The 15,860-nt window shown below is 46.2% G+C and overlaps 1 protein-coding gene across 1 annotated transcript in view; it reads left to right on the top strand.

The window, feature by feature from the left end:
- The window catches only part of gpc6a (glypican 6a), a 1,137,716-nt gene that overhangs the window by 820,675 nt on the left and 301,181 nt on the right, over positions 1 to 15,860 (top strand). The window contains exon 4 of the mRNA XM_070891364.1: positions 13,897 to 14,062. Within this exon, the coding sequence (XP_070747465.1) occupies positions 13,897 to 14,062 (166 nt within the window). The remainder of the gene's footprint in view (positions 1 to 13,896; positions 14,063 to 15,860) is intronic.

The following is a 15,860-nucleotide window of genomic DNA, read 5'->3' as shown; positions in this document are numbered from 1 at the left end:
GGGTTTTATTGAGTCTTGTGAGCATCATATGACTGGCTAGGCCATTCCCAACTCAACATCTCTACAAACCGGTGAGCATCCTCACCAGGGTTTATACTACAGGCATCAAAGCCTCCAATATGGAGGGGGGGAGCAGTGACGCAGAAAACGTGCACTCTTCACGAGACGCAGGGCACTGCCCATCATATCGGTATATGGCAAAACAATAGGCGTCTTGGGCCCACGCCTGAAACAGAGGCCGCTGCATGCTGCCACCAAAAAAATATGTTTGTAAAAATTAATGAGCTGAATGTGGGGCCAGTGCTCCTCCCAGCCCTGCATCAAGAACATAAGAAATAGGAGCAGGAGTCGGCCATTTGGCCCCTCGAGCCTGCTCCGTCCGCCATTCAATAAGATCATGGCTGATCTGATCATGGACTCAGCTCCACTTCCTCACCCGCTTCCCATCACACTTTACTCCCTTATCGCTCAAAAATCTGTCTTTCTCTGCCTTAAATAAATTCAATGACCCAACCTCCACAGCTCTCTGGGGCAGAGAATTCCACAGATTTACAACCCTCTGAGAGAAGAAATTTCTCCTCATTTCAGTTTTAAATGGGCGGCCTCTTATTCTAAGACTATGCCCCACAGTTTTAGTTTCCCCTATGAGTGGAAATATCCTCTCTGCATCCACCTTGTTGAGCCCTCTCATTATCTTGTATGTTTCGATAAGATCACACCTCATTCTTCTCAACTCCAATGAGTATAGGCCCAACATACTCAACCTATCTTCATAAGTCAACTCGCTCATCTCTGGAATCAACCTAGAGAACCTTCTCTGAACTGCCTCCAATGCAAGTATATCCTTCCTAAAATACGGAGACCAAAACTGTACGCAGTACTCCAGGTGTGGCCTCACCAATCCCCTGTACAGTTGTAGCAGGACTTCCCTGCTTTTATACTCCATCCCCCTTGCAATAAAGGCCAACATTCCATTTGCCTTCCTGATCACTTGCTGTACCTGCATACTAATTTTTTGTGTTTCATGCACAAGGATCCCCAGGTCCCTCTGTACTGCAGCACTTGCAATTTTTCTCCATTTAAATAATAATTTGCTTTTCTATTTTTTCTGCCAAAGTGGATAACTTCACATTGTCCCACATTATACTCCATCTACCAATTTTTTGCCCACTTATTTAGCCTGTCTATATCCCTTTGCAGATTTTTTGTGTCCTCCTCACAATTTGCTTTCCCACTCATCTTTGTATCATCATCAAACTTGGTTACATTACACTCTGTCCCTTCATCCAAGTCATTAATATAGATTGTAAATACTTGAGGACCCAGCACTGATCCCTGCAGCACCTCACTAGTCACTGTTTGTCAACTGGAAAATGACCCATTTATCCCGACTCTCTGTTCTCTGTTAGTTAGCCAATCCTCTATCCATGCTAATATATTACACCCCAACCCCATGGACTTTTATCTTGTGCAGTAACCTTTTATGTGGCACCTTGTCAAATGCCTTCTGGAAATCCAAATACACAACAGCCACTGGTTCCCCTTTATCCACCCTGTTCGTTACATCCTCAAAGAGCTCCAGCAAATTTGTCAAACATGATTTCCCTTATATAAAACCATGCTGACTCTGCTTGATTGAATTATGCTTTTCCAAATGTCCCGCTATGACTTCCTTAACAATGGGCTCCAGTATTTTCCAAACGACAGATGTTAGGCTAACCAGTATATAGTTTCCTGCTTTTTGTCTGTCTCCTTTTTTAAATAGGGGCATTACATTTGCGGTTTTCCAATCTGCTGGGACCTCCTCAGAACCCAGCGAATTTTGGTAAATTACAACCAATGCATCCACAATCTCTGATTCCACTTTTAAGACCCTTGGATGTAAGGCATCAGGTCCAGGGGACTTGTCTGCCTTTAGTCCCATTATTTTACCGAGTACTACTTCATTAGTGATAGTGATTGTATTAAGTTCCTCCCTCCCGAACACCCCTTGATTATCCACTAGTGGGATGTTTTTAAGTGTCTTCTACCGTGAAAACCGATACAAAATATTTATTCAATGTCTCTGCCATTTCCTTGTTCTCCATTATTAATTGCCCAGTCTCATCCTCCAGGAGACCAACATTGACTTTAGCCACTCTTTGCCTTTGTATGTACTGTAGAAACTCTTGTTGTCGGTTTTTATATTTCGTGTTGCTGCCAAGCATCTGTCATCACCTTCCCACCCCCGGATTTTCACCTCGACCATCTTCCAAATTACTGTCTCGACCATCCCCCCAGCTCGGTCCCAATGTCCCCATCGCCCGCCATCCTGGAGGTCCGATCGACGCTTTCTCAATCACCCCCTCCCCCTTCCTGCTCGCATTCCCTTTCCCAGTTGTCCCATTCCCGATCGCCCTCTGTCCAGCCCGCCTGCCCGATCACCCCTCTCCCGCTTGGCTCAGCCCCGAATGCCCTCCCTTTCTCGGTGGCCTACTGCCGGGCCGCATCCCTTTCGCCTTTACTGACCTAGCTGTGGGCTGCAGCAGCTGAAGTATAAAGCCCCTTCACTTGAGAGGTACCGCCCAGGAGGTGCTCGCTGCTCCCAGGTAGAGGACGCTCGTTGCCTTCCCTATTCCAGGATACCAGAGCTCAGACTTACCTCAAGGTTCAGCAGCAGCAGGACCTCCAGAGTTTTTAAAGTTTAATTTACTGATTCAATTAGATTAGATTACAATTCAACTAGATTTTTTTTGTACTCCAGGCCCTTGAGCACATATATCTAGACTGACACTCCCAGTGCAGTGCTGAGGGAGTGCTGCACTGTCGGAGGTGCCGTCGTTCAAATGAGACGTTAAACCGAGGCCCCGTCTGCCCCCTCAGGTGGATGTAAAAGATCCCATGGCACTATTTCGAAGAAGAGAAGGGGAGTTATCCCCGGTGCCCTGGCCAATATTTATCCCCCAATCAACATAACAAAAAACATTATCTGGTCATTATCACATTGCTGTGTGTGGGAGCTTGCTGTGCACAAGTTGCCTGCCACGTTTCCCACATTACAACAGTGACTACAGTTCAAAAGTACTTCATTGGCTGTAAAGTGCTTTGAGGTGTCTGGTGGTTGTGAAAGGCGCTATATAAATGCAAGCCTATCTTTTTCTTTTTCCCTATTCCAGGAGCTCAGACTTACCTCAAAGTTCATCACATGAGGAGCTCCAGCATTATTAAAGTTTAATTCACTGATTCAGTCTCTCCCAAACACTGCCAGGTGTTTTTTTTTTAAATCAAAATGCCACACAAAGACTTACCCATCATGCGTGTAGCATAGAAGCACATCGACCTTTATTTGTAAGTTTTAAATCTAGATCTGCGATGAACTTAATCCAGCTATTGGAAGATACTAAGTATAAACATTCCGCAGATACTTTCATTTATAACATTTAAGTTAAACCAATATTCAAAGCCAACGTGACCTTTGTTTAATGTCTTCAAATGCCTGTCTTTCATCTAATTTAATAATGAGTGGCTCCTTGATGTCTTTGATCTTTCACTATTAATGGAGTTTCAGGATTGAAACCAAACCTCCAGCTGGAACTGTGTTGTAGATACCCCAAGGTGCAACAGTCATATTTGAATTTTGGTTTTTAACTCATTGAGGAAAATAATAATGGAAATGACCAACAAGATATTGACATGACTTTTGATCTCCTCTGCCTGTTCAGTCATGCTTGCTTTCACACTATGGCACTGACAGTCCCTCTACCTTCCCTACATTTTGGATATCACCGCTGCCTCATGTAATGATGTTCCTCATGCATCCCCCTGTCCCCATTCTCCCTCATCAAAGGCAGACATCTCTGATACCCCGCACACTTGCCCATAATTCCCTTTAATCCTCTGAGATTGGGTCCTGACTCAAGCCTGGCTAACCGAGCCTCTCCTGTGCTCATATGCTGTTACCTGGATCATTAGAATCATGAAAATTTACCGCACAGAAGGAGGCCATTCGGCCCATCTATCCGACCTAATCCCACTTTCCAGCTCTTGGTCCGTCGCCTTGTAGAATACTGAAATGTATTTGTTTCATGGGTTCTTTGCTTAAGAATTCCTTGCTGTTAAGAACGAGTTGGTTTATTAGCAAAGGTTTAACAGTCACACTACACATTACCAGCTCATCCACCAGGCTCACAACCACCTGCCTCATCGTGGATTCCCCGAACCCAACTGGCTGGGGTTTTATTGAGTCTTGTGAACATCACGTGACTGGCTCAGCCACTCCCAACTCAACATCTCCACAAACCTGTGAGCATCCTCACTGGGGTGTACATTACAGTTACGCCACTTCAAGTGCACATCCAAGTACTTTTTAAATGTGATGCGGGTTTTTTGCCTCTACCACCCTTTCACTCAGTGAGTTCAGGTAATAAAAAAGCAACATTTTCGGGTAGCAAGTGAAAATGTGCCTCCCATAGTGTTTCCTGAATCCTCAGCTTGCAAGATCAATGCCATTGAGTTCAGAGAACACACACTGCTCACACTCCCGGGTTCAGCGAATGCCCAGCGCTCACTTGGCTTGTATTCCCTTACGTTTAGGAGATTGAGGGGTGATCGAATTGAGGTGTTTAAAGGGCGTAAAAGATCCCAGGGCACTATTTCGAAGAAGCGCAGGGGAGTTATCCCCAGTGTCCCGGGGCCAATATTTATCCCTCAATCAACATAACAAAAACAAATTATCTGGTCATTATCACATTGCAGTTTGTGGGAGCTTGCTGTGCGTAAATTGGCTGCCGCATTTCCCACATTACAACAGTGACTACACTCCAGAAGTACTTCATTGGCTGTAACGCGCTTTGGGACGTCCTGTGGTCGTGAAAGGCGCTATATAAATGCAAGTCTTTCTTTTAAAAGGATTCGATTGGGTATAGAAACGATTTCCTCTGGTGGGAGAATCCAGAACAAGGGCTGTAAAATTAACCTCATTCAGGGGTGATGTCAGGAAGTATTTCTTCACACAAAGAGTAGTGGGAATCTGGAACTCCCCCCACCCCCCCCCTCTCCCCCCCCCCCCACCCCAAAAAAAGCTTGGATACTGGGAGACAGGACGGGGGCCCGGGGGGTGGGGATGGAGAGGGACAGGACGGGGGCTCGGCGGGGTGGGGGGGTGTGGAGAGGGACAGGACGGGGGCTCGGGGGTGTGGGGGGCGTGGAGAGGGACAGGACGGGGGCCCGGGGGGGGGGGCTCGGAGGGGTGTGGGGGGCGTGGAGAGGGACAGGACGGGGGCTCGGCGGGGTGGGGGGGTGTGGAGAGGGACAGGACGGGGGCTCGGGGGTGTGGGGGGCGTGGAGAGGGACAGGACGGGGGCCCGGGGGGGGGGGCTCGGAGGGGTGTGGGGGGCGTGGAGAGGGACAGGACGGGGGCTCGGGGGTGTGGGGGGCGTGGAGAGGGACAGGACGGGGGCCCGGGGGGGGCATGGAGAGGGACAGGACGGGGGCTCGGAGGGGTGGGAGGGCGGGGAGGGAAAGAGCGGGGCCCCAGGGGGAGGGAGCGGGGAGCGAGTCAGGACGGGGGCCCGGGGTTGGAGCAGGGAGCGAGACAGGACGGGGGCCCGGGGGGTGGGGGTGGAGAGGGACAGGACGGGGGCTCGGGGGGGAGGGAGGGAAAGAGCGGGGGGAGGGAGCGGGGAGCAAGACAGGATGGGGGCCCAGATGGTGGGTGGGGGGGGGGGGGAGCCGGACGGTGGGGGGGGGGGGGCTCAGTTTCGACCCAAGAGGAGTCGGTTCAGCTCGGCTCTGCCCCCCCAGTAAGGTACACACATGCACAGAACGACTCTCACTTCATGTTCGCAATGAATCCCTTTGCTTTTAGCCCCGAAGCATTCGTCCTCAGAGGTTGATTGAAATCAGACCCTGCTTTTATGCCTGTTTTTTTTGACAGACTGTGCTGTGAATTTAAAGAAGATTATCATGTCTTTTGAACTCCCTTCAATTAACAGATGCCTCAGATAACCTTGCCTGTGGACACTGAAGAAAATTACTCATTAGAATTGAGCCTTGTCTATAAATAGTCTCTCACTCTCATGAAGTAATGCTGGCAGAAGTCTGGAAGAAAGTCACTTGCCTTTTGTTTGCCAGTTCTTTCCCTGCCCACCCCCCTTTACTGTCCACTTTCCCTCTGGCCTCACTCTTGCTTGGGTACTGGTTTCCCTCTGGCACTTTTCTCAATAGCCAATTTCTCGTGTGTTGGTGGCGATGTTGCATTTTATCAAGGGGAGGCTTTGAGGGTGACCTTGAAACGTTTCCTCTGCCCACTTGGGGCTTGATTGTCGTGTAGGAGTTCCGAGTAGAGCACGTGCTTTGGGAGATGAAAGAAGTAGTTTGTTGCCACCTTATTCTGCACCAGCCAAGAGAAAAGCCCCAATCTAAATCTTGCCCACTGTAGGAGTGAAGGCGTTCGTTACGTGAGCACCTCAAATGTGCATTCTGCACAGTCTATGGGATCGGCACACGATGAGTTAAAACAACTTTGTGTTGTAAATTGTGCAAACAAGCCAGAAACCACAATATCGTTACAGGAAAATGAAATAGCAGAAAGTGTAAGAGTTGCTCAGCCCTATTGTCAATGGTCTGGAATATGTCAGATTGGTCACTTGTGTTTGGGGGAACGGGAAGAGTTTATTTAGAAAATCAGGTCACTTCTGGTCATGATAATAAAATGATGGGAAGAGTTTGTCAGGTCACTTTTGTTTATGGAAGTGCACGTTTGTTTAGTTCAAGTTGTTATTCTGTCGGCGTTTGTCGGTATCTTTGATGTACTGGGGTTTATTGGTAGTGAGCAAAGGGTAAGATTGGTATACGAGATGTGAGTGAGCCACTGTTGAGCAGATCGTGAAGTGTGATATCTCAGCTCTCATACAGGTCTCGGAAAGTATGGAGCTTCACTAAAGTCCTGATCTTGAATTGCTACAACTGAGTGTGTGTGTGTAATCTGGCTTTTAAAGTAACGAGACAAATTGGAACAAGAAAGCAGTCCAATGCCCATCCAGTGGGAACAGTGCAAGTGATGGGGGGGCCGGGGGGGGGGTATAGGGGCCGGGGAGGGTGGGGGGCTAAAATTTCGGCTGAGCGCTGCCCACTACCCTCCCATCGCATTAACACCCCTCGCCACCTTCGGTCCATGGTTTTCGGGAGTGATTTCCTGCTGCTGTCCACCAGCCATCAGGATTTAACTCTCAGGACAATGTGGGGAATAATGAAACCCAACGTCTGGCCCTACAAGTGTGTGTTGACTCAGCATGAAGCACTGTGGCTACACCTCACGCTGTTAGCCTTGTTTCACCAACCATTCCATGCAGATTAATTCCATGCCAGGTTTCACTGTTTTGCAACATCTCCTCCTCCATAATTTATTACCCCATATTAAGTGCCACAAATATAAGGTAGTCAATGATCAATCCAATAAGGAAATCAGGAGAAACTTCTGTACTCAGAGAGAGTTTAGAGTTTTGGAACTCCTGCCCCATGGAGCGGGTTGAGGTAAATAGCAGAAATGCATTTCAGGAGAAGCTGGTAGATACATGACGGAGGAAGGAATAACTGCCTGGACTAGCCTTTATAGAATCATAATAGAATCTTACAGCATAAACGGAGGCCATTCGGCCCATCGTGCCTGTGTTGGCTCTCAGTCCCACACCCCAACCTTTTCCCCACAACCCTGCAAATTAGTCCTCTTTGAGTATGTGTCAAATTGCTTTTAGAAAGCTCCTGTGGAATCTAATTGCACCATCTTTCCAGGTACAGGTAAAGCATTCCAGATCTGAACAACCCTCTGTGTGGAAAAACATTCTCTTTTCCCATCTAGTTCTTTTGCAAATTATTTTAAATCTAAGACCTCTGGTTATCAACCCGCTTGCCAGAGGAAACCATTTCTCTGACTTGCTCTACCAAAACCCCTCATCATTTTGAATGCCCCTGTTCGGTCTTCCCTTTGCTTTCTCTGCTCAATCCCAGGAGAGCAATCACAGCCTTTCCAATCTCTGTATAACAGAAGTCCCTGATATCATCTTGGCAAACCTCCTCTGCACCTTCTCCAAGGCCTTGCTATCCTTCCTGAAGTGTGGTACCCAGAATTGTACACAATACTCCAACTGATCCTAACCAGAGATGAAAGGTTTTGCATGCCTTCCTTGTTTCTGTATTCAAAGCCCCTATTTACAAAGCCGAGTATCCCACACGCTTTCTTAACCGCCTGATCAACATGCCCAGCCGCCTTCAAAGATTTGTGAATATGCACCTCCAGGTCCCTCTGCTCTTGCACCCTGCCCTCAAAATAATACCATTTATATTACACTGCCTCTCCATGTTGTTTATCCCAAAGTCCATCACTTCAAACAATATCTGCATTAAATTGCACCTGGCATGTGTCTGCCGATCTCACCAGTCTGGCGATGTCCTTGTGAAGTTTGCTACTATCCTGCTCACTATTTACTATGTGGCTAAGTTTTGTATCATCTGCAATCTTCAAAATTGTAATCGCTCTACCCAACTCCTGGTCATTTATATAACAAGAAAGGCAATGGTCTCATTCCTAGGGGACCCCACTGCATACTTCTCAAATCTGTTCACTGCTCTCTGCCTCCTATCCCTCAGCAAATTACGCACCCCACAGTTACCAGTCCCTTTATTACCACGTGCTTCTATTTTCCGAATAAGTCTGGTATGGAGTACTTTATCAAATGCTTTTTGAAAGTAAGAATTGAATTTTCAAAGATTTGTTGGAATTTTCATTGCTGGTTGGGACTTATGATTATTTTTGGCACAGTACATAGTTTCATCTGCATTTTGGTTTGGGCATTAGTTATATATGCATTATTGTTTTACATTGCCTGATTTCTGTTTATCACTCTCCATTTCAGCAGCCTTGCTGCAGTTACAATGTCAACCAAAATTGGTGGCCTTATGTGAATGGTAACCTTTCTGAACCATCTGACCTTGTCACAGCTGGTTTATCCTTGTAGTTGAGTGTTTAAATCGACATCAATGAATTGCAGAGTTTGAGCCTGTTGAGATAAGCTGGGGTTCCAGTGGGTTAATGTGTTCCTTGCCTATTTCACGCTGAAAGTAAATGTTCACTAAAATGTGTCCGCATTTGCTGGCAAAGTTCATTCACTGCCTCTTGGTCCTGTTCTGACAAAGCCCCACAAGTTCCTGGAGTTTGTGTACATGTACGATCACATGGTGCCTCATGTTTGGCATCAAGCGGCAGATATGAAAATAACAAATAATTCTTCATGTTCCACTGTAATTCTCACAGACTCCAACTGTTAGTTACCTGCTGTCAGTGTTTGGAAAATTATACCAAAGTTTGCTGTCAAAAATCACATGGCTTCCAAATTGGCATGTCAGGAAGTGTACAACTTACATGATTAGTCTTCGCAATCTATCTTCTTCAAGGGCAGATATCCTGCAGACACTGCTGAAGTAAATTGTATTGTATTGGAGAGACTTAGTGCTGTAAAATGTATCAAGGGGAGATATGCAACAGAGATTGATTGAAAATATACGAGAGAGTGATGTACAAAGTATAATCGGAGCACGCCCATCAGCATTTGACACTTGCTGTAGACAGAGGAGGACTGAGAATGAGAATACCCTTGTGACACAGTGTCAGAACCCACTGACTCACCTTGGAGCTACTCATCAATACGATACTGTTTGGGACATTCCACAACGCAGTTATGGTTTCTATCTACACAGGAATCTTAGTGAACCGTGTCAGCTCAGTGGGCAGCACACTTGCCTCTGCGTCAGAAGGTTGTGGGGTCAAGTCCCACTCCAGCACATAAATCTAGGCTGACTCACCCAGTGCAGTGCTGAGGGAGCGCCGCACTGTCGGAGGTGCTGTCTTTTGGATGAGACGTTGAACTGCTCTCTCAGGTGAATGTAAAAGATTCCATGGTACTATTTTGAAGAAGAGCAGGAGTTATCCCCGGTGTCCTGGCCAATATATACACCCCTCAATCAACATAAGAAAAACAGATTATCTGGTCATTATCACATTGCTGTGTGTGGGAGCTTGCTGTGCACAAATTGGCTGCCGTGATGCTTACATTATAACGGCGAATACACTCCAAAAAGTACTTCATTGGCTGTAAAGCTTTTTGGGACGTTCTGAGGTCGTGAAAGGCGCTATATAAATGCAAGTCTTTTTTTCCTGAAAACAAATGAGGAATCCACTGCTATCAACATTTCTTAACATGGTCTTCAAGTAGTTATTACATATACATTGGATGCTTTGGAGGTCCACAGAGTAATCAGGTAAGAGCTCATTGCATCCTCTGTGAAATTGTTTGCAAACTTTGGTGAGAGGATGCACAGGCTCCAGACTGCTTGCTGTTCTTTGCCTAGGATGACCGAACGGAGATGAATGTTAAACTTCCAGCTCACTGACAAATCTTCAACCAGAGCTTACAGTGTGCAATGTCCTGTGATTCTGTGTAGGCCTGTGTGAAAGTGAATAAGTAGGAGAGCGAGGCATAGAAGCAGGTTAAGAGCTGGTAATCGGCATCAACCGGGGCGAGATCTGCTACTTTACCATCCCTCATCCACCCATAATAACAACAGCAACGTGTATTTATATAGCGCCTTTAACATAGTGAAATAGCCCAAGGCGCTTCACAGGAGTGTTATAAGTCAAGAAAATTTGACACCGAGCCACATAAGGAGAAATTAGCGCAGGTGACCAACACTTGGTCAGTGAGGTAGGTTTTAAGGAGCGTCTTATAGGAGGAAAGAGTGGTAGAGAGTGGAGAGGTTTAGGGAGGGAGTTCCAGAGCTTGGGGCAAAGGCAGCTGAAGGCACGGCCACCAACGGTTGAGCGATTTTATCAAGGATGCTTAGGAGAGCAGAATTAGAGGAGCGCAGATATCTCGGGGGTTGTGGAACTGAAGGAGATTACAGAGATAGGGAGGTGCGAGGCCCTGGAAGGATTTGAAAACAAGCGTGCCAATTTTGAAATCGAGGCATTGCTTAACCAGGATCCCTTATTCAGAATAAGGGGTTGCACATTTAAAACTGAGATGAGGAGGAATTTCTTCTCTAAGGGTTGTAAATCTGTGGAATTCTCTGCCCCAGAGAGCTGTGGAGGCTGGGTCATTGAATATATATAAGTTGGAGATAGACAGATTTTTGAGCGATAAGGGAGCGAAGGGTTATGGGGAGTGGGCAGGAAAGTGGAGTTGAGGCCAAGATTGGATTAGCCATGATCTTATTGAATGGCGGAGCAGGCTCGAGGGGCCGAAAGGCCTACTCCTGCTCCTATTTCTTATGTTCTTATGGGAGCCAATGTAAGTCAGTGAGCACAGGGGTGAGGAGTGAACGGGACTGGGTGCAAGTTACGACACGGACAGCCGAGTTTTGGATCACCTCAAGTTTATGTAGGGTAGAACGTGGGAGGCCAGCCAGGAGTAGTTTGGAATAGTCAAGTCCAGAAGTAAGAAAGGCAGGGATGAGGGATTCAACAGCGGATGAGCTGAGGCAGGGGCGGAGGCGGGCGATGTTACGGAGGTGGAAATAGGTGGTCTTAGTTATGCTGCGGATATGTGGTCAGAAGCTCATTTCAGGGTCAAATATGACACCACATTTGCGAACAGTCTGATTCAGCTGCAGATAGATGTTAGGGAGAGGGATGGAGTCGATGTCTAGGGAACGCAGTTTGTGGCGGAGACCAATGACCATGGCTTCGGTTTTCCCAATATTTAATTGGAAAAAATTCCTGTTCATCCAGTACTGGATGTCGGCCAAACAGTCTGACAATTTAGAGACCGTGGAGGGGTCGAGAGAAGTGGTGGTGAGGTAGAGCTGGGTGTCGTCAGCGTACATGTAGAAACTGGCTCCGTGTTTTCGGATGATATCGCCAAGGGGAAACATGTAAATGAGGAATAGGAGGGGGCCAAGGACAGATCCTTGGGGGACACCAGAGGTAACGATGCGGGGGCGGGAAGAGAAGCTGTTGCGGGTGATTTTCTGGCTAAGATTAGAGAGATAAGAATGGAACCAGGCGAGTGCAGTCCCACCCAACTGGACAATGGTGGAGAGGCGTTGGAGGAGGATGGAGTGGTCGCCGTGTCAAAGGTTGCAGACAGGTCCAGGAGGACGAAGAGGAAGTTTACCTTTGCCACAGTCACAAAGGATGTCATTTGTAACTTGATGAGAGCCATTTCGGTACTGTGGCAGGGGCGGGAACCGGATTGGAGGGATTCAAACAGGGTTCCAAAAAAGATGGGTATGGATTTGGGAGTCGACAACATCAAAGGGAAACGAAAGGGAGGTTGGAGATGGGGCGGTAGTTTGCAAGGATGGAGCAATTGAGGTTTTTGTTGTTATTTACTGTTATATGCCTGGATGTTAATAGTGACTTCCTGCAAGGAAATGAATGGCCTCTGATTTGTGAGCCTTTATTCAGTTGTGACCCGTTGCCTCGAACTTTATGCTACCTTCTTGTGCAAGCAAGAAAGTAAACTTGAGATGTAAAATGAAGGTGCATGTGCACAGTGGCAGCTTTGTGCCTAACCTTTAGTGCAATCTATGTGATGAGATCACCCCTCAATCTTCTAAACTCGAGGGAACACACAGGAAGTTGATGCAGCGTTCTTATAATTCAACCCTGTAGCACCAGCACCATGTCACTTGGCATCAAAAGAAGCTTTAACATGTTCCACACAAGCATCATTTGTGTTATTTTATTGTGACTTTTATTGTAGGTATTTTATCCGAACCATTTAATCTTGTTGACTTCCTGTTATATATAATCAGCACCCAGCTTGTTGCTAAGGCAGGAAAACTATTTCTAGCTCCAGAAAACTGAAAAAACACTTGAAATAACGAAAATGAAAGCTCAGGTTCCATGATCAGATCAGCCACGATCTCACTGAATGGTGGAGCAGGCTCGAGGGACCGTGGGCCGACTCCTGCTCCTGGTTCTTATGTTCTTACGTTTATCGGCCTTTGCAGGCCAGTGTGCACATTTCTCATCACGATGAATAATTTCCAAAATTATTTCCATTCGTCCTCTTTTCTAGAGCACATATCTTTTGTGAGATTGCCTCATGTTTTTAAGAACATAAGAAATAGGAACAGGAGTAGGCCATACGGCCCCTTGAGCCTGCTCCGCCATTTAATATGATCGTGGCTGATCCGATCATGGACTCAGCTCCCCATAACTCCTTAACCCTTTATCGTTTAAGAAACTGTCTATCTCTGTCTTAAATTTATTCAATGACCCAGCCTCCACAGCTCTCTGAGGCAGCAAATTCCACAGATTTACAACCCTCTCAGAGAAGAAATTTCTCCTCATCTCAGTTTTAAATGGGCGGCTCCTTATTCTAAGATCATGCCCTCTAGTTCTAGTCTCCCCCATCAGTGGAAACATCCTCTCTGCATCCACCTTGTCAAGCCCCCTCATAATCTTATACGTTTCGATAAGATCACCTCTCATTCTTCTGAATTCCAATGAGTAGAGGCCCAACCTACTCAACCTTTCCTCATAAGTCAACCGCCTCATCTCCGGAATCAACCTAGTGAACCTTCTCTGAACTGCCTCCAAAGCAGTTGTTGTTAAGTTTCAGATTCACGGCATGTAGAGTTGGAAAGAAAAATGCTCCCTTGTCTGTTTGCGAAATACAAAGCTGATTATTGTTTTACTCTCTGTGTGGCGTGCAGTTGCTATCCATTGTCAGAGTCAAATCATCGCGCGGTCTTGTAAGCAGAAAGCCCTTCATAAAATGGAATTAATTGGGGTGAATTGATTAGTTTCATTAGAGATCTCTGTTGTCAGCGGACTCATCACTTGGTACAGCCTTACCTCACAGAACACATCAGTGGACGGCAAGGGAATTAATTTTCTTTTTTTTAATTCAATAGGTCATTCCAACACACGGGTGCATCCGTGCACTAATGAAGATGATGTATTGTCCATACTGCCATGGACTGCCCACTGTAAAACCTTGCAACAACTACTGCCTTAATGTAATGAAGGGCTGCCTTGCCAATCAGGCCGATTTGGACACAGAGTGGAATCTTTTTATTGGTAAGAACAAACAATATATCATTTTGAATCATTCGGAAAAATCGCGTTGGCTACATGCCGATGGTTTTAAAGAAGCGCAGTGCTTACTAAAACTGTAATGCAATCCCTTTATCCGTGATCACCAAAAGCTGCAATGTGATGACCCGAATGAAGGCAACGGAAAGTAAAAATTGGGCAGGGTGTAAAACGGACATCCGGTCCAAACAGGCCCGTATCCTGGCCAGCGGATGAAGTGCAGAATGTTCCCTCCGCTCACCAAAATGTTCTGGCTTTTCTCTCCGTGTCTCCAATGGCAGCTGGTCATTATCCCACCATTCACACCCGATCTCGACTAATGTTTTTCTAACTCCGGCCATTACCATTTGAATTCGGCCCATCATCCCTTTTTCTCTCTCATCTCTCCTGCCTTCCACCCTATCACAGACCTTCTCTTTTCTTGTTTCTCCCCTCCCACTTTCCATGCTGGTTAAGAATCTTTTTTCTGAACATTCTCCAGTTCTGACGAAGGGCCATCGACCCGAAACATTAACTCTGCTTCCTCTCCACAGAGGCTGCCTGACCCGCTGAGATTTCCAGCATCCTCTGTTTTTATTCCAGATTCCAGCATCCGCAGTATTTTTCTTTTGTACTGATTTCTAATTTGCCTGAAGAATTTGCACGGGGCAAGAATCACCTGGATTGCACAGGAGAGTACTTGAGTCGTGCTGATAAAAGGACAGTCTGTGTCCCAGACCTCACACTACCTGTGAACAGTGTTACAGGAGATTCTCCAGTAAAAAATCAAATATTAGGAGGTGATTATGGTTTGAAAATGTTAGTGTTGTGGAACCCAGTAGGTCAAGTTAAGTCCTTGAGTTAACTTAATATAGAAATGAAAGCAATTGTGTGTTTCAGTCATTACCATGTTCCACATGTTCCCTGTTTTCACTGCCCAGTTTATAAGCAAGGTGCTGATGTCTCAAAAAAAATCATAGAATTTTACAGCACAGAAGATGCCCATTTGGCCCATCATGTCTGTGCTCGCTCTTTGCAAGGGCCAGTTAGTGTCCCCCTGACCCGCTCTGTCCCCATTTTCCTGCAAGGTTTTCCTTTTCAAATTCCCTTTTGAAAGTTACTATTGAAACTATTTCTGCCCTTTCAGGCTCATAATTGAGAGAAAACCGATCCTATTTTTGAGTAGTACGGTTGACCTGTTCAGAAAATCAATCACACAAGATATTTACACATTTCTTTATCTTATTCCCATAATTTAATGTGTACTGCAGAATTAAGAGAAAAAAATACATATTCTTTTTAAAAAAAAGTTCACTTGTTTGCAACTGCTAGTGAAAAAGTCAGGGGGAGGATGAAAACTTTGAGACAGTCACCTTGCATGCTCAGGATAAACAGGTCCTTCTCAGAGTGGCAGGCAGTGACTAGCGGAGTGCTGCAGGGCTCAGTGCTGGGACCCCAGCTATTTACAATATACATTAATGATTTGGATTAAGGAATTGAGTGTAATATCTCCAAGTTTGCAGATGACACTAAGCTGGGTGGCGGTGTGAGCTATGAGGAGGACACTAAGAGGCTGCAGGGTGACTTGGACAGGTTAGGTGAGTGGGCAAATACATGGCAGATGCAGTATAATGTGGATAAATGTGAGGTTATCCACTTTGGGGGCAAAAACACGAAGGCAGAATATTATCTGAATGGCGACAGATTAGGAAAAGGGGAGGTGCAACGAGACATGGGTGTCATGGTTCATCAGTTATTGAAAGTAGGCATGCAGGTACAGCAGGCGGTGAAGAAGGCAAATGGC

This window comes from Pristiophorus japonicus, chromosome 10, assembly GCF_044704955.1.
Source record: "Pristiophorus japonicus isolate sPriJap1 chromosome 10, sPriJap1.hap1, whole genome shotgun sequence".
NCBI lineage: Eukaryota > Metazoa > Chordata > Chondrichthyes > Pristiophoridae > Pristiophorus > Pristiophorus japonicus.
The sequence above is the reverse complement of the archived record's forward strand: the minus strand, read 5'-3'. Positions and strand labels throughout refer to the sequence as shown.